At 43.1% G+C, this 27,802-nt stretch overlaps 1 protein-coding gene across 1 annotated transcript in view; it reads left to right on the top strand.

Moving 5' to 3' along the window:
• Positions 1-5,519: 5,519 nt before the first annotated feature.
• dcaf15 (DDB1 and CUL4 associated factor 15) overlaps positions 5,520-27,802 on the top strand; it is a 49,921-nt gene continuing 27,638 nt past the window's right edge. The window contains exons 1-6 of the mRNA XM_059992349.1: positions 5,520-5,615; positions 15,213-15,310; positions 20,580-20,724; positions 24,059-24,165; positions 26,570-26,706; positions 26,795-26,965. Coding sequence (XP_059848332.1) covers positions 5,541-5,615; positions 15,213-15,310; positions 20,580-20,724; positions 24,059-24,165; positions 26,570-26,706; positions 26,795-26,965 — 733 coding nt within the window. The 5' untranslated portion in view covers positions 5,520-5,540. The remainder of the gene's footprint in view (positions 5,616-15,212; positions 15,311-20,579; positions 20,725-24,058; positions 24,166-26,569; positions 26,707-26,794; positions 26,966-27,802) is intronic.

The following is a 27,802-nucleotide window of genomic DNA, read 5'->3' as shown; positions in this document are numbered from 1 at the left end:
AATGCCCCTAGCTAGCAAGTACTGAAGCAGCTCCTCATTCATAAAGGAGGACCCTCTATCACTGTGGATATAGCAGGGATACCCGAACAGAGTGAAGAGCTGGCGCAGGGCTTTTATGACGGACATGGCAGTGGTGTCGAGGCAGGGGATGGCAAAGGGGAACCGTGAGTACTCGTCGATAACACTGAGAAAATAGACATTGCGGTCAGTGGAGGGAAGGGGGCCCTTAAAGTCAACACTCAGTCGTTCAAAAGGGCGGGTGGCCTTGACAAGTTGTGCCGTGTCAGGACGGTAGAAGTGCGGTTTGCACTCAGCGCAAATTTGGCAGTCCCTGGTCATCGTCCTGATGTCCTCCAGGGAGTATGGCAGGTTCCGAGCTTTCACAAAATGGTAAAATTGGGTGACCCCCGGATGGCAAAGTTGTGCATGAAGGGTGTACAGCTGGTCGAGCTGTGTGCTAGCACATGTTCCCCGGGATAGGGCATCAGGGGGCTCATTGAGTCTGCCAGGCCGATACAGAATATCATAGGTGTAGGTGGAGAGTTCTATTCTCCACTGCAAAATCTTATCATTTTTGATTTTGCCCCGCTGTTGGTTGCTGAACAGGAACGCAACCGAGCGCTGGTCAGTCAGCAAGGTGAACCTTTTGCCAGCAAGATAGTGCCTCCAGTGTCTAACAGCCTCCACTATGGCCTGGGCTTCTTTCTCCACCGCGGAGTGCCGAATTTCGGAGCCTTGGAGGGTGCGAGAAAAGAATGCTACTGGTCTGCCTTCCTGATTGAGGGTAGCAGCCAGAGCGAAATCGGAGGCATCACACTCCACTTGGAAGGGAGCGGTCTCATCCACCGCATGCATCGTAGCTTTGGCAATGTCCTCTTTAATGCAGCTGAAGGCCGCGCGGGCCTCAGCAGAGAGGGGAAACGAGGTAGACTTGACCAGGGGGCGTGCCTTGTCTGCGTAATGGGGGACCCATTGGGCGTAATAGGAAAAAAAACCCAGGCACCGTCTGAGGGCCTTGAGAGTGGTGGGAAGAGGGAGATCTAACAGGGGGCGCATACGTTCGGGATCAGGGCCAATAACCCCGTTTTCCATGACATACCCAAGTATAGCAAGGCGGGTGGTACCAAAAACACACTTGTCCCTGTTATAAGTAAGGTTCAGAGCTGCGGCCACTTGGAGAAATTGTTGGAGGTTGGCGTCGTGATCTGGCCTGTCGTGACCACAGATGGTGATGTTATCCAGATAGGGAAATGTGGCCTGCAGTTGGTACTGGTCCACCATCCGGTCCATTTCCCTCTGGAAGACAGAGACACCATTCGTGACACTGAAAGGGACGTGCAGGAAGTGATAGAGCCTGCCGCCCGCCTCGAAGGCGGTGTAGGGGCGGTCCTCTGGGCAGATGGGGAGCTGGTGATAAGCGGATTTCAGATCTATTGTCGAGTACACCTTGTACTGAGCAATCTGGTTGACCATATCCGCGATGCGGGGTAGGGGGTACGCGTCAAGCTGCGTAAACCTATTGATGGTTTGACTAAAGTCCACGACCATCCTATTTTTCTGCCCAGTCCGAACAACAACCACCTGGGCCCTCCAAGGGCTTGAGCTTGGCTCAATGATCCCCTCCCTGAGCAGCCGCTGCACCTCCGACTGAATGAAGGCCCTGTCCACCGCGCTGTACCTCCTGCTTTTAGTTGCCACAGGCTTACAGTCAGGGGTCAGGTTGGCGAACAGCGGTGGGGGAGGGACCTTGAGAGTGGAGAGGCTGCAAGTGTCGGTAGCGCAGCTGTCGGCCTGGTGCTGGATGGGATGTGTGTGTCCGTGTGTGTGTGTGGTCAGTAGCGGGGTATGTGAAGAAGTCCCACAAAACTGAGGATTCCGGACAGTGAGTGGTGGGAGGGGCCCGTCGTATACCATAGTCACACTTTCGAGATGGCTCTGGAAGTCCAGCCCCAATAGCACAGGTGCGCACAGATTAGGCATGACCAGCAGTTCAAAGTTCCAATATTCTGTGCCTTGCACCACCAAAGTCGCTACACAACCCGCCCGGATGTCTGCGGACTGCGACCCAGAGGCCAAATGGAACCTCCGACTGACCGGCCGCGTTGCAAGTCCGCAGCGTTGCGCTGTGTCCGGGTGAATAAAACTCCCAGTGCTGCCCGTGTCAAACAGGCATCTAGTCCTGTGCCCCTCCACCCGGATGTCCATCATGGACCTTGCAAGCTGGTGTGGGGCGCTTTGGTGGAGAGTTACAGTGGCCAGGGTTGAATCGCCGTCGGGGTGCCCGGTCAGCATCGGAGGGCCGGGGGCGGGGCATGCTGACGTCGACAAAGGTGGCCGCTCACATCCGGGCATGCAAGATGGCGGCCCCCATGTCTCACCCGCAGCGCTGCACTCCGCTCGAGGTTGAGACTTACAGACCTTGGCAAAATGGCCCCGCTTTCTGCAGCTGGAGCAGGTCGCTTCTCGTGCTGGACAGCGTTGTCGAGGGTGTTTTTTATGGCCACAGAAAGAACAAAGCACAGGCATCTGACGGGCTGCCGCTGTGGTCAGGTTCAGGGAGCTCGTGGAATCGCGACTGGCAGCGGCGATTTCGCTCCCGGGAGCCAGTGGTGGCGGGGTCTGAGGCGTCCACAGAACCGGCGGGGAATCGCGCTACTGGACAGCGTCGGCGTAGTGCAGAGCAGCTTCCAGAGCGTTGGCCTTCTCGATCGCCGAGCATAAGGTAAGATCGGAGTTTTCCAGCAGTCACTGGCGCACGTACACTGACCTCAGTCCCGTCACAAAAGCGTCTCGCACTAGCAGCTCCACATGCTGTTCTGCCGTGAGCGACTTGCAGTCACAAGCTCGGACGAGTGTCTGTAGTGCTCGGAGAAACTCAGCGCACGATTCGCCAGGCCGCTGTCGCCGGGTAGCTAAATGATGTCTTGCGTAGACAGTGTTCACCGGCCGCAGGTACTGTCTTTTGAGGGCATCCAGTGCCCCATCGTAGGTCGGCAGGTCCCGGATAATGGAGTAAACTTTGGGGGTGACCCTCGAGAGTAGAATTCTGTGCATAACGGCGGGTTCAGTTGCACGAACCTCCTCCAAGTATGATTGGAAGCATGCGAGCCAGTGTTCAAAAGTGAGAGCTGCGTCAGGGTCTTGAGGGTCCAAATCCTACCTTTCCGGACGCAAAACGGTTTCCATGTTTTAAAACTTCCAGTCAAGAAAATTGATGCACCATCAATAACTCACACTGAAACGTAAGGCGAGATATCGGCTTTTATTGACTAGAAGAAGGAACCAGGAGTGAGTGTCCATCATACTATGTCCTGGAGACTGAGGCCGAGCGTCAGGCCTCAGATCGCCTTTATACAGGGGCCTGTGGGAGGAGCCACAGGAGCAGTCAGCAGGGGGCGTGTCCAGACAGGCACATAGTTCACCACACATGGTAAAAACACAGACCCAGCGTTGTCTGTTTTGCAGTCACGCGTGTCCTTATGTTGAAGGCCTTGCTGTCAAAGCTTATTGAGGAAAGGAAATGAGGAAGAATTTTGCATCTCTGCCAGCCTGCGTGTAGTCGAAGTCCCATGTGTAACGTTACCCACTGAAGCAGAGCATCACCTATCATGTCCCTTGTGTCTGGATCCTGCTGCTGTTGGTGGCCTCCAGCGAGGTTTTGTTGTCCTTTGCCTTCTCATCAATAGACCATGCTGGTAGCACACTTACTTGAGCACCTGCGTCACACGGACAGTGTTGCCCTGAAAGAGTGTCCTTAATGAATGGTAGAAGACACTGGTGGCTGGAACCCATGGTGTTCACAGACATCTGATGTCCTGATGTACCTGGCATTGTCAAAGATGTAAGGCGGTCGGCACTTCCTAGCATTCCTACCAAAGCAAGTGTGGTAAAAACACAGGCCTGGCTTCATATGATTGGCATCCTTGCTGACAGGGTTTATTGAGGTAGAGAAAGGAGGAGGGATGATGCATTGCTGTCCAGCTGAATGTAGACTATCAGCCATTTTAGCACTTTAGCAGGAGCATTAATGAGGGCTATGTGAACTTGATCAGGCTTTGTTGCATGAAGAGTTCTTTAATAAAAATAAAACAGGGATGGGGATTTCTCAGGAGAGGCAGCATGTCCATTAGCTCCGATGGCCTAGCATCGTTAGGGCTGGGCATGGTGAGCAACTGTTTGGCATGCTGAGACTCTGATAGTGCAAAATTCTGTAGAAGGGGAGTTTTCAGCATGCAATATTTTCCGCGTTCAGGCAGACTCACCGCTCTCGCTGCTGTACAACTACTGAGTGACGCTACTACGTAGTAATACGCGGTATCGTGCGTGGAAACTTCTCACCGCGAACACTGGGCTTCGGCTTGGACAAACCAAGTGACAGCATTTTGCTCCCGAAACTAACGTTCAGTAACTCTGGAATCGTCCTAGAGCTTCGGGGTCACCAATGGAAGTTTTTGCAAATGAGACATTCTACGTTTAGGAAAACCATAACAACACATTTATTGAACACATTTATTATCCCATTACATCGGACCAGCCTCTTAAATGAACCCTAACCCAATGTCAATGGTTGTGAATTCTGTATGTTTCCACCAATTACGTTACCCTACACAACTCATGGTGGGGTGACCGTGACGTATTGGGCTGAGTGCAACATTCGAATGTACAGGAACATATACAGCGGCAGAGAGCTGAGGACTCAGGCCAATACATCATGCGTACATCCCTACCTACCATTAGTTGCATCTAATGCAATCAGAATACAACCTGTCAGGATGCTTTCAACAGTACGCCTGCAGAGTTTGTTAGAGTTTAAAGACGCAGTTTAAGAAGAACTGTAAATTCACACTGATTTGGGGTAGTGAGGGGTAAGTTTTTAACTCAGAGAGTAGTCGATGCCTGGAACGTGATGCCTGGTATGGTGTTAGAGGCAAACACATTAGAGGGACTTTTAAATAGGCACATGAATATGAGGAAGTTGTGGGTATTGTAGGAGGGATTCGTTTTTCATACACAAAATGCTGGAGGAACTCAGCAGGCCAGGCAGCAGCTAGAAAAATAGTTTAGTCGATATTTCGGGCTGAAACCCTTCTACAGGACTGTTTTGTGTGTGTAGCTGGGATTTCCAGCATCTGCAGATTTTCTCTTTGTGAAAGGATTTGTTTTTGCTTTTTTTTTAACTTTACTTTCTAGTTGGTTCGGCACAGCTTCGGTCTGAAGGTGCCGTGCTTTTCTACGTTCTGTGTTTCTAATTGCCACATCTGGCTCTCAGCACTTGGGGCCAAGCAGCTGTGAGCGACCTGGGTTGAACTGGAAATCACTGCAGCCCCATCAGGCTGCAAGTTGTCACTCTTCCAGAGCACCAGGGGCGCTGCCTCAGATCGTCGACCGAACCTGCTGGGCGGGGGAGCCAGCCTGATTGACGTGTAGACGACAACCAATAGCAAGCGGGTGAGCGCAGGGAAGGAGCCAATGGAGAGGTGGCGGGGCGGGAATCAACTATCAAGTTGGGTTGCGCGGAAGCTGGCGGTTTGTGGGAGAAAATGGCGCCGAGCCGGAGTAAGAGTCCGGCTATGAGGAGGAAAAACAATGTGCTGAGGAGCTTATATCGGCTAAAGGTACACGAGGCGGCGGCTGACCGGGCTGAGAACAGTAAATGCTGCATTTGCAACGTGAAAAATTCCCCCAAATAAAGCGTGGTATGGGCTGTGGGGATGGAGGTCGGACTCCCAGTGACTAACTGGGCAGAGAATTGACCCTTTCCAACAGCAACGTACAGAGTATATCATAATGAAAATGTACCTCATCTTGAAACACTTCCAATAGACCATTGCTTTTATATTAAAGATACACGTCTTAATTGGAGCTTCTAGGTCAAAATTGGATTTTAATGTTTGGAATGATCAGAAAGCTATTGCTCAGAAGAACTGAGTTGCATTCCTACAGCATTTTTCACGTCCCTTCAGGATGTCCCAAGGTGCAGACAAAGAACTTCTTTCAGTTACCCAGTGCTGTAATGTAGAAAGTGTACAGATAAGTTGAAAACTGAAAGTTCCCACTTTCTTAACGGTACTACTTTAAAAAAATCATGAGGCAAGTCCAAAATGTGTAAACTTTAGTGATTATTTAAAGTTAAAGTGGGAAAGTAACCATCTAAAATTATGCTGGTCTATTAATTTTGTCGATGTGAAAGCAGCATTTAGTTCTTTGCTGGGGGTAAAAATGATCAGATAGTGCTTTTTTCAGGTATCAGTTTAGGACTAAGTTTTGACAGGGTATTACTCTTTTATAGTGTGCATTGCTATTTTAGATTGAAATGTGGTCTTGCAGATAATTGAATGCAGTGGTAATCCAATTAATGTCACCTTACTTTGCCACAGTGAATCAGAATCAGTTTTTCTGGTCTTATATGATGTATAATTTGTTGGCAGCAGTTCAGTGCTAAGACATAAATTTACAATAAGTTTTTAAAAAAATCCAAAAATAAGAATGCACTATTCAGAAATCTGATGATGATGTTGAAGAAGCTGCTCCTGAATTGTTGAGTTGTGGGTCTTCAGGTTCCTGTTTCTCCACTCCAGTAGTTGTGATGTATGCTTCTTGAGACACCGCCTTTCGACGGTGGGTAGGGATGAGCCTATGATGGAACTGGCTAGGTCTACATTCCTCTGCAACCCCTTGCATTCCTGGTATTGGAGCTTTCACATCAGGGTGGAATGCAAACTGTCAGAATGCTCCCCACCGTACATCTATAGAAATCTGCAAGAATCTTTGGTGACACACCAAATCTGCTGTCCATATTGAGCTGGTGGTCTTCAAGCTTGAAAACAGACAGGTATATTACTGCTTGCCTTCTTTCTGCATTTTAAAGAGATTTGCTTGAGTTGTTCACTGTTATTCCAGGAACTTGGCGTGAATTCCTGTCTTTCCACAGGAAGGAAACAGTGCCAAGTAGTTTGTTGTGAGGTGAATCGGTGAATCACAAAAAGGGTGTACAAAGGCCACTGCTTAAGGCTGATGTGAGGCAGACTGGAGCAAGTGGTGTGACCAGTCAGCACGAGAGATGGGTGGGGGGGGTGGGGGGCAAGGTTCAGTGCTACATTCTAGTTGGCATGGTAAATGCAGATCATTTTTGGGATCTACTAGTGACACCTATCTGTCGGATAGCCAGAATCCTACAAACCAAGAGACTGCAGATGGTGGAATCTGGAGCAAAAAACGAATTGCTGGAGGAACTCAGTCGATCAGGCAGCATCTGTGGAAGCAAAGGGACAGCTGATATTTCAGGTTAAGACTGTGTATGAGGACTCAGCCCAAAACATCAACCATCCCTTTGCCTCCACGGATGTTGTTTGACTTACTGAGTTCCTCCACTACTTTGGGTTTGCTGATTTGCTGCCACTATTGAGCACATGTACAAGAAGCTCTGCTGCGAGGAAGCAGCATTCATCATCAGTGACCTGCCCCCACACCCCTCATCCAGGCCATCACGCAGCAGGTATAGAAGCCACCAGGTTCAGGAATAGTTAGGCTTTTGAACCAGCGTGGATAACTTCATTCACCTCAACACTGAACTGATTCCACAACCTACTGATTCTCAAGGCTCTACAGCTTATGTTCTGAGTATTATTTATTTATCTATTATTTGCACAATTTGTCTTTTGCAATTGGTTGTTTGTCAGTCACGGCTTATGTATAGTTTTCATAAATTCTTTTTCTTTATTTTCCTGTAAATACTTGTAAGAAAATGAATCTCACGATAACATATGGTGACAATAATAAATTTACTTTAACTTTGATAGACTTTAGCTGTTGAGCTTGTTACCACAGAGAATTCTTGGGGCTAGGAAGAACTATGCAATCAATAAACTCTGAATCAAATTTAATGTCTCTGGCATTTGTTGTAAAAGTTGTTAACTTTATGGTAGCAGTACAATGAAATACGTGATAAGTAAATATAGTTGAGAAAAAACTGAAGTACATTAAGTATATGTCTATTAAATAATTTAGTTAAAATAAGTAGTGCTAAAAACAGATCAAAAAGTAGTGAGGTAGTTAGTGTTCAAGGCTTCAGTGTTCACTTAGAGATCAGATGGCAGAGGAGAAGAAGCTGATACTGAATCGCTGAGTGTGTGCCTTCAGGCTTCTGTACCCCTTTTCCAAAGGTAACAATTAGACCATAAAACTAGGAGCAGAAGAATGGTTTTAAACCATTCAGCCCATCCTCTGGAAAGCCTTTACAGATTTTCCCTCTCAGTCGCTTTCAGTTTTCAGATTGAGATTTATTTATCACATGTACATCAAAACACAGTAAAATGAAACATTTATGTTAACAACCAACACACTCAAGGATGTGCTGGGGATAGCCTGCAAGTGTTGCCACGTGTTCCAGTGTCAACATAGCAACAACAACGGAATATAACAAGTCCCTTCCTGAAAGAGACACACACACAAAACTCCACCCCCACCCCCAACTCTAGCATAGGCCATCTCCAGTCCTTGTCCCAGATTCCCAAGCTCGCAGACATAGTGCCTCCAACCTTTAGTCTCTAAGCTGGACTTGCTGACTACCTTCCAGCTTTCTACCTCCAGGCTCACCAAGCTTTGGACTTAGATCTCCGGCTTTGCGTTTTGGACTTTGCCATCCTCTGGTCATCAACCCCAGGTCTCAGCGATCATGGGTTTGACCTGCAGGCCTCAGTCCCAGGGCCCCATTCTCCTGTATTCTCCCTGTAACTGTTGACACCCTTACTAATTAACAACCTATTAACCTCCACTTTGGAAAAAAACCCAATGACTTGGCCTCCACAGCTGTCTCTCTGCAGCTATGAATTCCACAGATTCATCACCCTCTAGCTAAAGAAGTCATCTTTGTTCTAAAGAGACATCCTTCTATTCTCAGCATGTGCCCTCTGCTCCTAGACTATTGGAATAATTGTCTCCACATCCACTGTATCAAGGCTTTTCAATATTCAGTAGGTTTCAATGAGATTCCTCCCCTATTCATCTAGATGCAAGAAGTGCAGGCTCAACATCATTATACACTCATATATTAAGCCTTTAATTCTTAGAATTCTTAGGAGAAGTAGAAAAAAAATGGAAAAAATTGAGTCATCTGGTGGAAATTGGCGGTATTACTAAACGATTCAGATGGGGTCCACAGCATTCTAAAGGAGGAGGGTGAGCAGCCAGAAGTCTTGGTACATATTGGCACCAATGACATAGGTACGAAACATGAGGAGGTCCTGAAGAGAGATTTTAGGGAGCTAGGTAGAAAGCTGAAAACAGGTCCTCCAGGTCAGTAATATCTGGATTGCTGACTAAGCCATGCACCAGTGAGGGTAGGAGCATTTGGGAGATAAATGTGTGGCTAAGAGCTGGTGCAGGTGTTCAGATTTCTGGATCATTGGGATCTCTTCTGGTGAAGGTACGACTTGTCCAAAAGGGGTGGGTTCTACCTGAACCTGAGAAGGAACCAACATCCTTGCGGGCAGGATTATTGGAGTTGTTGGGGAGAGTTTAAACTAACTTGGCAGAGGGATGGGATTCAGAGTGATAGGGCTGTGGATGGGGCAATTGGTATACAAACGAAGGCAGTGTATAGTGAGACTGCCTGCAAGGACTGGCTGATAATAAGGCAAAATTGCAGTCAATGGGATAAGTTTTAATTTTAAAAAGGTGATAAATACAGGACAGAAGGTGTTATATTTGAATGCACACATTATATGGATTAAGGTAGATGAATTTGCAGACCAGTTAGAAATTGGCAGGTATTGTGTTGTGAGCATAACTGAGCCGTGGCTGAAAGAAAATAGTAGCTGGCGGTTTAACTTACAAGGATACCCATTGTATTGAAAGGACAGGCAGATAGGCAGAGTGTGTGGGTGGCTCTTGGTAAAAAAAAATGAAATCAAATCCTTAAAAAGAGGTGACTTAGGATTGGAAGATGTAGAATCCTTGTGGGTAGAGCTAAGAAACTGAAAGAGTAAAAAGACCCTGACAGGATTTGTGTACAGACCCCCAAACAGTAGTAATGATGTGGTCTCCAAATTACAGTGGAAAATGGAAAATGCATGCAAAAAGAGCAATTTTATAATAGTCATGGGGTAATATTCAATATGCAGGTAGATTGGGAAAATCAGGCTGGTGCTGGATTCTAAGAGAAGGAGTTTGTAGAATGCCTCCAAGATGGCTTTTTAGAGCAGCTCATGGTTTAGCCCACTAGGGAATTAGCTGTTCTGGATTGGGTGTTGTGCAATGAACTGCAATTGATTAGAGAGATTAAGGTAAGGGAACCAAGTAATCAAAATATGATAGAATTCACCCTGCAATTTGAGATGGAGAGCTAAAGTCAGATATATCAATATTGAGATGTATTGGTATTGTATGAGAGAGGAGTTGGCCAAAGATGTTTGGGGAAAAAAAACTGGCAGAGATGACAGCAGAGCAGCAATAGCTGGAATTTTTGGAAGCAATTTGGTAGGCGCAGGATAGATATATCCCAAAGAAGTAGTAGTCTAAAGGCAGGATAGTGCAACTGTGGTTGACAAGGGAAGTCAAATCCAACAATAAAAGCCAAAAAGATGGCATATAATAGTGCAAAAATTAGTGGGAAATTAGAGGATTAGGAAACTTTTAAAAACCAACAGAAGGCAACTAAAAAGTTATAAAGATGGAAGAGATTGAATTTGTAGCTAACCAATAATATTAAAGAGGATACCAAAAGTTTCTTCAGATATACCAAGAGTAAAAGAAAGGTGAAAATGGATATTGGACTGCTGGAAAACGATGTTGGAGAGGCAGTATTGGGGAGAAGGAAATGGCGGACAAACTGATTAATTATTTGCATCAGTTTTCACTGTGGAGGACACTAGCAATATGCCGGAAGTTTGAGAGAATTAGGGAGCAAAAGTGAGTGAAGTTGCCATAACTGGGGAGAAGGTTGTTAGGAAGCCAACCAGAAAGGTCTGAAGGTAGATAAATTAACTGGGCCAGAGGGTTATCCATCTAGGGTTCTGACAGAGGTGGCTGAAGAGATTGGAGGCATTATTAATGATCTTTCAAGAATTAATAGACTTTGGCATTGTTCTGGAGGACTGAAAAATTGCAAATGTCACTCCGCTCTTCAAGAAGGGAGAGAGGCAGTAGAATGGAAATTATAGGCCAGTTAGTCTGACTTCAGTGGTTGGGAAGTTGTTGGAGTCAATTGTTAAAGATATGGTTTTGGGGTAGTTGGAGGCATGTGATAAAATAGGTCATAGTCAGCATGGTTTCCTTAAGGGAATATCTTGCCTGATAAATCTGTTGAACTTCTTTGAAGAAATAACAAGTAAGATAGACAAAGGAGAATTGTTAGATGTTGTGTACTTGGATTTTCAGAAAGCCTTTGACAAGGTGCCACACGTGAAGCTGCTTAACAGGTTAAGAGCCCATAGTATTTATAAGGAAAGGTACTAGCATGGATAGAGCACTGGTTGATTGGCAGGAGACAGAGAATAAAGAGAGCCTTTTCTGGTTGGCTGCTGGTGTTCCACAGAGGTCTGTGTTGGGACCGCTTCTTTTTACATTACATGTGAATGATTTGGATGACAGAATTGATGGCTTTGTAGCCAAGTTTGCAAATGATATGAAAGTAGGTGGTGGGGCTGGTACTGATGAGGAAGCAGGGAGGCCCCTGAAGGACTTAAATTAGAATAATGGGCAAAGAAGTGGCAGATGGAATACAGTGTTGGGAAGAAGATTCCTCCACATCTCTGTTCAGAGTAGACGTCCTCTATTCTGTGGCTGTGCCCTGTGGTACTAGACTCCCTCACCATAAGAAACATCCTCTCCACTTCCACTCTATGCCTTTCAATATTGCAATAGTTTTAATGACCCAACCCCTTCTAAACTCCAGCGAGTTTAGAGCCATCAAATACTTCTCATACTTAACCCTTTCATTTCTGAAGTTATTCTTGGACACCTCTTCTGGACTCTGTCCAATGCCAGCACATCTTTTCTCAGATTAGGGGACCTAAACTGCTCACAATACTCCAAGTGCAATCTGATCAATGCCTTATAAAGCCTCAGCATTACACTCTTGCTTTTGTATTCTATATATCCCACAACTTGCATGGCTTGTAGGGACACTGTACAAATTAGCACTGCACAAGTTGCCTCCATCTCTCACAGTTGTCGGCAAGTGCCTAGGTTGCAACAAAGCTCTCTGGTCCACTCTGCAGTGTTGTCTGCTCGTTTCTTTCTCTGTCTGCCCCTTTTTTCTGGTTGCCAGATTTTGTTGCAGATACTGGTGAGGATGTCTATCACCGTCTCTCCTCCATGTTTTATCAGCTCAGCCAGGATATTGTCTGTTCCTGCAGCTATCATATGGCTACTTCTACTTCTTCCAGCACAATTGGAAGGTCATTGTCGTTTGACGAAGTCTGGCTTCCGAGAATGCTGGGGCCGTCTAGGGTCTGATGATACTCAGTCCATCTGTTGAGAATGTCTTTATCTTCTGTGAAACAGTTTATTTCTTTGTCTTGGATGGTGCTGGCTCGTGACTGTGTAGTGAGGTCCTTCACAATTTGAAGTGATCGCCTGCTGCTGTTCTTGTTCAGACTATTTTCTATCTCTGTACATTGTCCCTCAATCCATTCATCCCTGGCCTTGGTCCATGTTTCTCCCGATCTTCTTGCTGATCTCTCTGTACACTACCCCACCTGTTGTGTTCTTACTTTTCTTCAGGTCTCTTCTAGTATCACACCTTTCCAGGATTTCCTTTGTTACCCAGGGTTGGATTTTCCAACTATCTCATTGGCTGTTTCTGTCACCACTTCATTGAACTTAGTTGTCATCTTTGCCAAGCATCAGCAGTGGTGCAAATTTTCTACCAACTGTAGCTTTGAAGGATTAGGTGATGGAAGGGTCCTTCAGTCTGTCCAAGTTGAATTTCATTCTGATGTTCTTGGGCTTCTTGACTGTCTTCAGCTGATTCTAAAGTTCAATATCACCAAGTCGATGTTACTTCCAATATCAGTACCTGGGAAGGACCTTGTTGTGGCTCTCTTGATCCCAGACTGAAACTTTTTCTGCACCAGTATGTTATTGATCTGGCTATGATGTATTCAATTGGGTGCATGCCAGGTCCAGCGCTTTGATGCCTTGTGTTCACCATGTTGTTGCAGCTGACGAACTCAAGTAAGTGTAATCCTCGCTCATTTGGTTACAGCATTACAGGAGGGGCTGCAGAATTCCTTTCAGTGTGTTTGTTCCCACCTTGGCATTCCAGTCCCCCTGGATGATTAGAATGTCCTTTTTGAACACCTTTTCAATAATGCCCAGGAGTTGAGTGTAGAATTCCTCCACTTGGTCACCTTAATTGTCAGTTGTTGATGCATAGCCCTGTAATTACTGGGATGTTGAAAGGTGCTGCTCAAGTTGGATGGAAATAAGCTTACTGGATATTGGATGGCACCCGAGTACTGAGTTCTTGATGCTCTTGTTGACAAGAAATCCTACGCCATTGGCATGTTTATCAAATTCTCCACTGTAGTACAGTATATATCCTTCCTCAGTAAGATATTCACCGAGGTTTTCCCACCTGACTTCACAGAGTCCCACGATGTGGCAGGTTTACCTCTCTAGCTCATATGCGAGCTCCTGCAGTTTCCCTGCTTGAAGAAATGTTCTCACGTTCCTTGTGGCTAATGAGATGTAGTTTTTCTCACGGGTCTCCTTTGGTGAGGTTACACCAGTAGCAAACTTAACACCTCCACCCTGGTGAGCAATGGATGGCACAGCCCTTGGTGACGGGGGGCCACCGATCCGGCCCTGTCAAAGGTCAAGCCTTTGTTAAGGCCACATCCAAATCACTGACGTTGATTCTTGAAAGATCATTACTAATGCCTCCACAATCTCTATCTCATATCTACCTCTTTTCTATGAGTAAGCCACTTTTGAATCCAATCAACCAAGTCACTGTGGATTCCAAGTGCCTTAATCTTCTAGATCATCCTACCATGAGGGATCTTGTCAAATGTCTTACTAAAGCCCATGTAGACAAATCCACTGACTTTCCGTCATCAGCCATTTTCATCATAATCTCTAAACAATTTGACTGAGTTTGTAAAATATGCCTACCTACAAACACGTGCGAGCACACACACCCGTGCTGACACTAATAAGCATATAATTTATGGCCCTTTCACTGATGTTAGGTTCACCAGCCTGGTTTGTCCCTAGTATCTTTCTAAAAAAGGGGCAATATTGATTGTTCTCCAGTCCTATGGGACCTTGCTTGTGGCTAAAGAGGATATAAAGATTTCTGTTAATGTACCTGCAGCCTCTTTTTTTCTCAATAACCTGAGATGGAATGAATTTACTGCATTATCATTTTGATTAACAAACTGGTAAACATTTAGCAACCTATTTAGAAGTAAGAACCTGTTTGTGAATTGGGAGACCATGCTTTTCCATCATCTGATAAATATGTCACAGACATTGAGACAAGTAAACATAATTGTTTAATTATTTTCCATAATGCAATTTTTCACCATATTAAGGTGATAAAGTGCTCCACTTTAATATGAAAAACTATTTCCCAGAGTGAAGATGCCATTGTAGTTAATGATGATGGTGATATTAAAACCTACCTATTCAGTCTAGGCTATTGGAATCTTTCCAGGTATTGCTATTGTCTTTTGTTAGTTCAAGATGGAAGAATGAATGGTCAGTGGGACCATAAGCCATAACTTAAGCACTTTATTGGAGTGAGCCAAATGTTCATTTGTAGCTGTGCATTCCACTGTCACATAGGTCAGGTGAATGGCTAAGTCACTTCAGAGAAGAAGTTTTAGGAATTAGTGGATCTATGATTGATTTATGTGATCTGAAGACTGATACCTGGGAAGAGTGAGCTTGAAGACACAGGTGCCATTGAATGTTCCTTCTGTTGCTTAACTTTAACCTCCACTTTCTCCCATCAGAGAGACTTAAAGTTTTCAGTGATTTCTAGATATTTCATGGACTTAAGATTATGGCCAGTATAAAAATAATAAATCATTTTCATGCAGTTCTTGTGAACTAATTATGGAGAGAGCAAAAACTAGTTCTGCTGATTTGAGAGGAATCTAGAACTGGAAGCCATAATTTGTATAAAGATAAATGCCCATTGTCACATTCTCTGATTTTGCTGACTGCAGTTGGATATTACATATTTCAATTTTTTATTACAGATAACCGGCCAGTTCTCTCATCGAATGTTTCAAAATTTACCACCCATTCTTTGTGTCCCCTTGAAGAACATTGTGGATGATGATTTTTTACTAGCTGGGTATGTAAACTTTCCAGAGGCAACTAGAAATTTGCAACTTTCTAGCAGTTAATTTATTGATTTAGTAAACAGAATCTCAGTCTCCCAAGTCTGGCAATGATTGTGTAAGATACAGGATACAGTATCTATCAGCAGGGGGTTGCTAAGAACGTAGAACTCTACAACACATTGCAGGCCCTTCAGTCCACAATGTTGTGTTGACCATGTAACCTACTCTAGAAACTGCCTAGACTTGCCCTACCGCACAGCCCTCTATTTTTCTAGGCTCCATGTACCTATCTAAGAGTCTCTTAAAAGACCCTATTGTGTCCACCTCTACCAGCATCGCTGGCAGTGCATTCCACACACCCACCATTCTCTGTGTGAAAAACTTACCTCTGACATCCTGACATTCCCCCCCCCCCCCCAGAGACCTATTCCAAGTTCCTTAAAACAATGCCCCCTTGTGTTAGCCATTTCAGCCCTGGGAAAACCCCTCCAGCTGTCCACTATCAATGCCTCTCATTGTCTTATACACCTCTATAAGGCCTCCTCTTACCCTCTGTCACTCCAAGGAGAAAAGGCCAAACTGACTCAACCTATTCTCATAAGGCATGCTCTCCAATTCAGTTAACATCCTTGTAAGTCTTCTCTGCAATCTCTCTATAGTATCCATATCCTTCCTGTAGTGAGATGACCAGAACTGAACACAATACTCCAAGTGGGGTCTGACCAGGGTCCTATATGGCTGCAAAATTACCTCTCTGAGGGTGGTGTCTGAAAAGAGGATGCTGTCCAAGTTGCATGCCATCTTGGACAATGACTCCCATCCACTCCATAATGTACTGGTTAGGCACAGGATTACATTCAGCCAGAGACTCATTCCACCGAGATGTAATATTGAGCGTCATAGGAAGTCATTCCTATCTGTGGCCATCAAACTTTACAGCTCCTCCCTCGGAGTGTCAGACACCCTGTGCCAATAGGCTGGTCCTGGACTTATTTCCACTTGGCATAATTAACTTATTATTTATGGTTTATATTGCTAAATTTCTTCACTATTTTTGGTTGGTGCGGCTGTAACAAAACCCAATTTCCCTCGGGACCAATAAAGTACGTTTGTCTGTCTGTTGAACACAATTCCACGATTGATGAATGCCAACACACTAAACGCCTTCTTAACAACATTGACAACCTATGTAGCTGCTTTAAGTGTCCTATGGACACCGACTCCAAGATCTTTCTGATTCTCCACACTAACAAGAGTCTTATCATTAATATTATATTTTGTCTTCAAATTTGACCTACCAAAAATGAACCACTTCACACTTATCTGGGTTGAACTGCATCTACCATTTTTTTGGCCCAGTTCTGCATCCTTTCGATGTCCCGCTGTAACCTCTGACAACCCTCCAAACTATTCACAACACCCCCAACTTTTGTGTCATCAGCAAATTTATTAACCCACCCTTCTACTTCCTCAGCCAGATCATTGATAAAAATCACAAAGAGGAGCGGTCCCAGAACAGATCCCTGTGGAACACCACTAGTCACCGACTTTCATGCAGAACATGAACCATCTACAACCACCTTTTGCCTTTTGTAGCACAAGTCAATTCTGGATCCACAAAGCAAGGTCTCCTTGGATCCCTGCCTCCTTACTTTCTGAATGAGCCTTGCATGGGGAATGTTATCAAATGCCTTACTGAAATCTATATATACTATGTCCACTGCTCTACCTTCATCAATGTGTTTTGTTACATCCTCAGAGAATTCAATCAGGTTCATAAGGCACAACCTGCCTTTGGCAAAGCCATGCTGACTATCCCTAATCAGATTATGTCTCTCCAGATACTCATAAATCCTGCCTCTCAGGATCTTATCCAATAACGTGCCCACTACTGAAATAAGACTCACTGGTCTATATTTTCTGGGTTATCTCTACTCCCTTTCTTGAAAAAGGGAACAAGATTTGTAACCCTCCAATCCACTGGTACTTCTGTCCCTGTTGATGATGCGAAGATCATTGCCAGAGACTCAGCAATCTCTTTCCTTGTTTCCCACAGTAGCCTGGGGTATATCTCGACTGGACCCAGTGACTTATCTAACTAAATGCTTTTCAAAAGCTCCAGCAATCTTCTTTCTTAATGCCTGTATGCTCTCAAGTGTTTCAGTCTGCTGTAAGTCATCCCCATAATTGCTGAGGTCCTTTTCCCTGGTGAATACTGAAGCAAAGTATTTATTAAGTATGTCCGCTACCTCCTCCGACTCCATGTTTACGTTTCCACTATCGCACCTGATTGGTCCTATTCTCACATGGCTCATCCTCTTACTCTTCACATACTTGTAGAATGCTTTGGGGTTTCCTTAATCCTGCTCACCAAGGCCTTCTCATGGCCCCTTCTAGCTTTCCTAATTTCATTCTTAAGCTCCTTCCTGGTAACCTTGTAATTTTCTAGAGCTCTAACAGTATCTAGTTTCTTAAACCTTTTATAAGTTTTTCTTCTTAACTAGATTTTCCACATCCGTTGTACATCATGGTTCTCTCCCCTACCGTATTTTCCCTGCCTCAATGGAACATACCTATGCAGAATGCCATGCAAATGTTCCCTGAACATTTGCCACATTTCTGCTGTGCTTTTCTCTGAGAATATCTGCTCCCAATTAATGCTCCCAAGTTTCTGCCTAATAGCATCCAAGTTTCGCCCTACCCCAATTAAACATTTTCTCAAAATGTCTGCTCCTATTCTTCTCCAGCACTATGGTAAAGGACAGAGAGTTGTGATCACTACCTCCAAAATGCTCTCCCACCAAGAGATCTGACTCCTGACCAGGTTCATTTCCCAATACCAGATCAAGTACAGCCTCTCCTCTAGTTGGCTTATCTACATATTAAGTCAGGAAACCTTCCTGAACGCACTTAATGAATTCCACCCCATCCAAATCCTTGATCTAAGGAGATGCCAGTCAATATTAGGAATGTTAAAATCACCCATCACAACAACCTTATTATTATTGCACTGTTCCAGAATTTACCTCCCTATCTGCTCCTCAATGGCTCTGTTACTATTGCGGGGGGGGTCTGTTGAAAAAAAAACACAGTAGAGTTATTGCTGCCTTTCTGTTTCTGACTTCCACCCACACTGACTCAGTAAACAATCCCTCCATGACTACCTCCTTTTCTGCAGCCATGATGCTATCCATGATCAGCAATGCCATGCTCCCATCTCGTTTCCCTTCCTCTCCTTTTGAAACATCTAAAGCCTGGCACACTCAGCAGCCATTCCTGCACCTGAAACGTCCAAGTCTCTGTAATGGCCACAACATCATATTTCCATATATTGATCCACGCTCTAAGTTCATCCGCCTCACTTATGATACTCCTTGCATTAAAATAGACACATCTCAAACCGTCTGGTTGAGTGCATCTTTGTTCTATCATCTGCCTATCCTTCCTCATAAACTCCCTACAAGCTTTTTCTACTTGGCCATATTCCACATTCATGTGAACTCTAAATTTTAACCAGGTTATTTCTGCTGCAAAATTGATGGGGGTTTTTAAGGCATATACATTATACTTGCCTAGAAAAATCTAATAGTATGCTTAACTAGATAACGTGCACTGAACGTACTAGAGTTTCTAGTTTGTAACTTTTAACATAAGCAACCATGATTCTTTGTGCTTAGTATTAAAGATGCTGCTCTCTTCCAAAATGATGAGGCTCTGTAAGGTCCAAAGTTGGCCTTTTTGCAGAATCATTTTACTGCCATGGACCTTTACTGAACATGATAAAAAAACAATAGAACTTCGGGCTTTGAAGACAAGAGAAAAAGCCAATAGTAATAATGCTGCAACTGTACAAATCCCAGCATAGACCATATGCTAAGTATTCTGTAGTTCTGGGTAGTACACCTTAAAAAGGATGCTTTGGCCTGGAAAAGAATGTACTCTAAATTTATTGGGGTGATGCCAGGACACCAAAGGTTATATTATATGGGAGGATTACATAATTCTGGAATTTGGAAGTTTAAAGAGTCTTGCGACTGAAGTTTTTAAAATGTTAGGGGTATTGCTAGGCCACCTGGATATAAATGATTTCAGTAGTTAGGGGGAATTGAAGAAGTAAACAGTTAAAAAAATTAGAGCTAGGTGTTGAGCAAAACACTTTATGGGTGCTACTGAAAATTTGGATCTCAGTTCTGCAAGTAGCATTTTATCTGATCAGTTGTCATGTATAAATCTGAAATTGATCAAATTTTGAGAAGCAAAGATATCAAAGGAGATAGAGCAACAGAGACTTGAGAAGTTAGACCACAGTTTAGCCATGACTGTATTGAATAGGCTCAGGGCTAAATTGCCTCTTTCTATCCTTCAGCAACTCCCGAGTAGACAGGAACTGGGTTAAATCTTCAGAACAATGCACTTCAGCAGGACTGGGAGTAGTCACCGTCAAGTTCTGAGATGCAGGGAAGAGGGAAGGAAGGACAAAACATAAAATAAAAAGATGTGATAGATTGGAAAATAGGGAATAAATGGGAGAAGAAGGCAGGGAGGTTAAAATATAGAACAATTGTTTGATATTAACAAAGGAATGCTGGAAATTTGGAATAAAATAGTGTAGCTGCAGATTAGAGGTCAACTTGAATTTCATTTTTACAGATAATGAGCACACCCCTCAGGGCTGTGCCACCATTTGGCCCTTCTAGATCATGCCACCGTTTATTTGTCTTGGCTGATCTGATCAGGGTAGCTGTGCAAATGAGGGAAGTTGTGAATTTGATTTGTGGTCTGAATCAGGCAGCAGATGCTAGAACATCACTCTCTAAAGAACAATTAATGATCCCATATTCCTTTTGAGAATCCACTATGCGATACAGTTTGTGGAAGGTACGCACGAACTTACCACTAAACTCTGTATTTCAAACAATTATCCATCAAGAATATCTAAATTAAATAATGGCAAGAGTTGCTGAGATTTCTGAACTTGTAATTCTGCATGGCCTTGGATGCACTCATGCACTCAGTCTCCTACAACATGAATGGACAGAAAGGCAGTGTTGATCTTGATACCCTGAAAAAACACCAGAGATATATCTGCATAATTCTCCCTGGGCAGCAGGAAATTAGGAGAGGTCACCTTAAGTATTAGCTAATAGATGGATTTCATGTATTTGATAGTTTTGTTGAGGATTCTGAATTCCTTGTCTTTAATAATCAGGTGTTGTTACTTGAAAATGCAGAGAGTAAAAATACATCTGTGTTGTCTCTCCCCTTTCCCTGCTTCCACAGCCATATATTCCTTGGTTTTACAAAATGTGGTAGGTATGTGCTGTCCTACACCAGAGATGTGCCAGAGCAAGAGTTTGATGAATTACCCCACTATGTGTACTATCTGTACTGGTGGAAGTTCAACATCCATGATAAGTTGAAAAAGGTAAGTAACAAAGTTTTATCCTTGAAGAGAGAACACTGGAACTCAGTGATTCAGAGAAATCCCTGGATGGGCCTTGCTTCTTGTCTTCTCTGATTTTTTGGGGTTCTTTTCTATCGGTTTTTGTGTTTGTATAATGGCTTTAACGTGGTAAAAAACCTCCCAGAGACTCATCAAAATAAGTTTTATCATGAGCCACAGAAGGCAACATTAGGACACATAATCAATGAGATAGGTATTTTAAATAAACCTGAATTAAGGGAGGTCAGAGAAGTAGAGATGCAGGAAGATTTGGAAGGGCAATCCAAGCTCAGAACTCAGCAGCTGAAAACACGATGACAGTTGATAGAGCAATTAAATTTGGAAATAAACAAATCAGAGCTGGTATAGGTAATAATACAGTGTTGTTCGAAAGTTTGTGAACCTTGTAGAATTTTCTCTGTTTCTGCATAAATATGACATAAAATGTGATCAGATCTTCACAAGAGTCCTAAAACTAGATAAAGAGAACCTAATTAATTAAATAACACAAACAAACATTATCATTATACTTGTTTATTTACTTACTGAGAAAAATGATCCAATATTACACGTATTTGTTGGAAAAAGTATGTGAACCTCTATGGTAATGCTTTCTACAAAAGCTATTTGGAATTAGGTGTTCCAATCAATGAGATGAGATTGGAGGTGTGGGTTGTAGAGGCACCCTGCCCTATGAAAAAGACACTCAAAGTTGGGATACTGACAGAGCCTGCTCTTCTCAAAATAGATCTGTTTATGTGCACCATGCCTTGATCAAAATAACTTTCTGAGGAACTAGGAAGAATTGTAGAGATGCATGAACCTGGAAAAAGCTACAAAAGCATTTCTAAAGACCTGAGTGTTCATCAGTCCACAGTAAGAGAAACTCTCTATAAATGGAGGAAATTCTGTACTGTTGCTACTCTCACTAGGAATGGGCACTCTGCAAAGATTACACCAAGAGCACAACGTGCAATGCTGAAGGAGGTGAAAAAGAACCTAAGGTGCAAAAGGCCTGCAGAAATCTCTAGGATTTGCTATAGTCTTTGTTCATGTGTTCACTATATAAAAAAAAGTACAGAACAAGAATGGTATTCATGGAAGGACACCACAGAGGAAACCACTGTTCTCCAAAAAAAAGCATTGCTGCATGTCTCAAGTTTGCAAAAGACCACTTGGATGTTCTTCAACATTTCTGGGAGAATGTTCTGTGGAGGACAGATGAGACAAAAGTTGAACTTCTTGGCGGAAATGCTCATTGCTATGTTTGGAGGAAAAGGGCAGTGCACACCAACACCGAAACCTCATCCCAACTGTGAAGCATGGTGGAAGGAGCATCATGGTTTGGGGCTGCTTTGCTGTCTCAGGGCCTGGACAGCTTGCAATCGTTGAGGGAATAATGAATTCAAAATGTCTGGTTAGCTGTATGTTACCTGAAGCTTAATAGAAGTTGAATAATAGACAACGGTCGAAAGACAAGAGCAAATCAACAACAGAATGGTTTAAAAAGAAGAAACTTCATGTCTTGGAATGGCTGAGTCAAAGTCCTGACCTTAATCCTATAGCAATGTTGTGGAAGGACCTGAAGCAGGCAATTCATGCAAGGGAACCCAGCAACATCCCAGAGTTGACGCAGTTTTGTAAGGAGGAATGACCTAAAATTCCTCCAGGCCGATGTACAGGACTGTTCAACAGTTACCAGAAACATTTGGTTGAAGTTATTGTTGTATAAGGGGGTCATGTCAGTTCTGAAAGCAATGTTTACATAATTTTCCGACAAATGCATGTAATATTGGATCATTTTACTCAGTAATTAAAGGAACAAGTATAATGTTTTTTGTAGTATTTATTTAATTGGGTTCTCTTTATCTAGTTTTAAGACTTACATGAAGATCTGATCACATTTTAGGTCATATTTATGCAGAAATTAAGAAAATTCTGCAGGGTTCACAGACTTTCTAGCACCACTATGGGTGATAAATCAAAGTGCCTATAGTGCAATATAAACTCAGTGGACACTTTATTAAGTACTTCCTGGATACCTCCTTAATAAATTGGCCACTGAGTGTATGTTCGTTGTCTTATGCTGTTGTAGTCCTTCCACTTCAAGTTCAACATGTGTGTTCGGAGATGTTCTTCTGCACACCACTGTTGTTACTGTCACCTTCCTGTCAGTTTGAATCAGTCTGGTTATTCTCTGACCTCTCTCATTAACAAGGTGTTTTCACCCACAGAACTGCTGCTCATTGGATTTTTTTTTGTTGTTTTCTACACCTTTCTGTAAAATGTTGAGATGGTTGTTTTTGAAAATAGCAGGAGATCAGAAATTTTTGAGACACTCACTCCAAGGTCAAAATCACTTCGATCACATTTCTTTCCCATTTTGCTGTTTGGTCTGAACAGCAACTGAACCTCTCAACAATGTCTACATGCTTTTATGCATTGAGTGGCTGCCACATGATTGGCTGATTAGATGTTTGCATTATTGAACAGGTGTACATGTGTATCTCATAAAGTGGCCATTGAATGTATAATGGAGGACGCCAGTCATGTGTACACTCTTAAACCTTAGTTAGAGAGCAGTCGAGGTTGGTGCCAAAGCAGATACAATTTACACAGGAAACATGCTTGTTTTGAAATTAGAATAATAGATTTAATATGTCTCTCTATGTATGTGCGTATTTGTATGAATGTAAGGGTATGCCTGTCGCTCACTCACTGCTGCAGTACGTTGCCAATACAGTTGTCAGGGGATAACAACATTCTGTTTCTGAAATCTGTTAATAACATGAATTGTTCTTACGTGTGTGAGTGAGGATCACAGAAACACTGGGTAAGGAAACTGTGTAGAGGCAGGAAGAGCACCCATTAGCTAACCTTAGTGACTCAGTGAGAGTCTGCTCAGCACTCTAACTCTGCATATTTTAACCCAACCCAGTTGTTGCAGATTGGTGCTAAAAAAAAAATGACATGGAAATGGTTTATTCCCACCTGACGTACAATACCTGCAGCCTTGCAGCAGCGGGCAAACTTGTCCAACAAGTCTCTCAAACTGCTTATACGTACAGTATGTTCATTAGTCTGATGCACATTCACACATTTGATGTGCTCAACTGCATTCACTTCCAGTTATTTTCAGAAAAGATACAATTTGAAAACAATGGAAGATATATTTAATCAACACACACAAAATGCTGGTGGAACACAGCAGGCTGGGCAGCACCTATAAGGAGAAGCACTGTCGACGTTTTGGGCCGAGACCCTTCGTCAGGATATTTAATATATTTAATCTTTGTTTTGCTTTATTGCATTTTAGGTTAGGCAAGTGCATCTTTTCAAAGATCAGGAAGTATACAGTGACCTGTATCTAACTGTCTGTGAATGGCCATCAGATCCCTCAAAGCTTATTGTGTTCGGGTTCAAGTAAGTAATCTTGGAACAAGATGTAGATACTGCTGGCAAGGTCAGCATTTGAAATCCATTCCTAATTTCCCTTCGCTTGCTACGCTTTTTCAGATGGAATGGGTATGGAATAACATGTTGGATAGTAAGGACAGATTTCCATACCTGAAAATTACCATCAACTGTTTCTGTGTGTCATTTTTCTAGTTAGGTGGTCATCCTTATTGATACCAGTTTTACATAATTGTTTGAATTTAATTTCTCCAGCTGCCATGGTGGAACATGAACTTGTCTCCAGATCATCAGTTCAGTTATAGGCCTATCAGAAGATTCCATGAGTTCATATGTAATCTTAGCTCCTTGGTTCTTCAGCTCCTTATACCTTTGAAATTTTCATTTAATCGACCTTGGTGTGCCAGGGAAGATCAAATGAAAAGAATTGGAAAAGAGGACATTTCAAAATATGGGCATCACTCTTCCTACATTGTAGCAGTAATATTTGTAGTAATCTGTTGATTATAAGGCATCAGGGAATGTCATAATATTTGTACAAAAAGCAGGTCAACTTCTCACCCCTGACAAATTTTGGATGGCTATTGGTGTATAATTCAGTTGTGTAATACAGATCCATAATTCCTTTAAAGTGACATCAGAGGTAGATAGGATTGTAAAAGCTTTCAGCACTTTGACCTTCATAAATCAAAATATTGAGTACAGGAGTTGGGATGTCATATTGAAGTTACATAAGACATTGGTGAGGCCTAATTTGGAGTATTCTGTGCAGTTTTGGTCATTTACAGTACCTATAGGAAAGATGTAAATAAGGCCAAAAGATATAGGAGCAGAATTAGGACATTTGGCTCATCGAGTCTTCTCTGCCATTCTATTTTGGCTGATCCAATTTTCCTCTCAGCCCCCATCTCCTGCCTTCTTCCCATATCCCTACGTACTTTGACCAATCAAGAATCGATCAAGCTCTGCCACAGAAGTTGTGGAGGCCAAGTCTTTATATATACTTAAAGCAAAGAGTTCCAAGATTTACCACCCTCTGGCTAAAAAAAAATCTTCTCATCTCCATTCTAAGAGCCCCTCTATTCTGAGGCTGTGTACCCACAGAAAACATCCTCTCCACCTCTACTCTGTCAAGGCCTTTCACCATTTGATAGGCTTCAATGAGGCCACCCCCTTGTTCCTCCGAATTCAAGTGAATAAAGGCCCAGAACTATCAAACACTGTTCATACGACAAGCCATTCTATCCTGGAATATTTTTTGTCAATCACCTTTGAACCTTCTTGGACAGTGGGCCTAATTGAAGACCCCTCCTCTCAAAGCTTCCAATGTCCGGATTGGCTGCTGGTCAAAGCTCTTTTTCACTGTACTGCTTCATTGCTGCCTTTATCCTTGGGAAGTGGATCTGGTTGAAGTCCCCTCCTCTTAAAACGTCTGATGTCTGGATTGGCACTGGTCAGAGTTTTTTGACTGAAAGACTGCAGAGAATATTTACAAGGATACTGCCAGGACTTGAGGACCTGAGTTATAGAGAAAGGTTGTTTAAGTTAGGACCTTATTCCCTTGAGCACAGAATAATAATGGGAAATTCGATAGAAGTATACAAAATTATGAGTGGTTTGAATAGGGTAAGTGCAAGCAAACTTTTTCAGTGAAGTTGGATAAGACTAGAACTAGAGGTTATGCGTTAAGGGTGAAAGGTAAAATGTTTAAGGGAAACGAGGCGGAACTTCTTCATTCAGTGGATGGTCAGAGTGTGGAATGACCTGCCAGTAGAAATGGTGGATGCGGATTCAATTCCAGCATTTAAGAGAAATTTGGATAGGTACATGGATGAGAGGGATATGGAGAGCTGAGTGCAGCTCAATGAGAGTAGGCAGATTAATAGTTCGGCATTGGCCGAGAGGCCTGTTTCTGTACCGTAGTGTGTACTTTGTCTTTATTTTGCTAACCATGGATAAGTCAGTTTATTTACTTCTGTTCCTATATTTTAAGCGGAGAGTTCTCACAGTGCCCTTTCTGAGCATATACCACTGTAGGGAGATTAACTTTTCATCAGATTTTTCTGTGAGTAGGCCGTGATCTTATTGAGTGGCTGAGCAGGCTCGATAGGCCAGGTAGCCTACTCCTGCTCCTATTTTTTATGTTCTTATACTCTGGTGGGTTTATTTTTAACATATAATCTTGCTAGTTTTTTCCAATAGGAGCAGTAAGATGACGATGTCATAAAATCCTTTTGGCTACTGGTTGGTGTAAGCGTGGAGATTCCTTTGTGCTCTGCAGAAAGGAATCTCCAAACATACACCAGCTGTTGTTTTTTTGTCAGGGACGGGGCAGGGGAGGTTTGAGAGGCTTTTTTTCTTCCCTAAAGAATATTCTGCTTTCCCTCCATGTGGTTATTTTTGTTTAATACAGCATTCGGTCGGTAAATGATCTGCTGATAAATATGGTTATGAGTGATGAAAACGACAGAGATATTTATATTACAACTGTTGCCACACCACCATTTGTACTGTGTCCCGACTGCAGAGATATGGCTTTGCTTAACACAGGTAGGAAACTAACCATTTTGTTTTTATCTTGTGTTTGTATTTACATGTTTAAGTTACTGCACCTCACTTGCCATCATGTGTTTTATAGGTGAACAGAACGCCTATTGCCTGCAGCACGGCTTCATGCTTCACACCAAGTACCAGGTGGTGTATCCCTTTCCCACGTTCCAGCCTGCTTTCCAGCTCAAGAAAGATGGAGTAGTGTTACTTAACACCAGCTACTCCCTGGTAGCATGTGCAATATCTGTAAATACGACAGGTATGGTCAAATTGGTTATTGTTTATATGGGAACCTAGATGAAATGTATGAGCAAATAATTTTACAGTAAAGTGAGGGTGTATGGTTCAAATACACTGGACAACAAAGATTTTGCTTCCTGAATACCTTTAGGTGTATCTTATGAATTTTGGGCTACTGATTATGAAAATCACCATGAAATTTCCCTATCGTGCACCAGTTTTTGAAATCACTTATGTTTATTATTTCAATTCATAATTCAAGCACAATTAAAATGGTGCCTACAATGTAAGCTGGAAAGATTCCTATCTTGTCCAGGCATGCTTGGGCATGCATAGGTGGCACGGCTGCTGCATGGCAGGACAGGTTTTAGTAATGATTATTGGGTTCAGGACTGTAAGGATAGAATTTGCTATCACCAGGCACAAAAATTTCTATGAAGGAATTTGATATTTGAGACAGATGCTTCCCAGAATAACTGGTGCCAAGATTAAGGAAAGCATTTTTGTTGGTCCACAAATCAAACAGGTCATCAATTACAAGCAATTTGAAGAATTTCTAGTGGGACCGGAGAAAATCACATGGAAGGCATTCAAGGAAGTTGTTGAAATTTTTCTTGGCATCTACAGAGCACCAAGCTATATGCAGCTGGTTGAAAACATGCTTCAAGCATATAAAACTATGAAATGCAACATGTTATCAAAGATTCATTTTCTGTATTTCCACTTAGACTTCTTCCCTGCAAATCTTGGTGCTGTTAGTGACGAGCATTGTGAAAGGTTTCACCAGAACATTGTGGTCATGGGGAAAAGATACCAGGGCAACTGGAATCCTTCAATGCTGGCGAATTATTGTTGG

This window comes from Hypanus sabinus, chromosome 16, assembly GCF_030144855.1.
Source record: "Hypanus sabinus isolate sHypSab1 chromosome 16, sHypSab1.hap1, whole genome shotgun sequence".
In the NCBI taxonomy this organism is placed as follows: Eukaryota; Metazoa; Chordata; class Chondrichthyes; order Myliobatiformes; family Dasyatidae; genus Hypanus; species Hypanus sabinus.
Note: the sequence above shows the minus strand (reverse complement) of the source record. Positions and strands in the feature narration are given on the sequence as shown.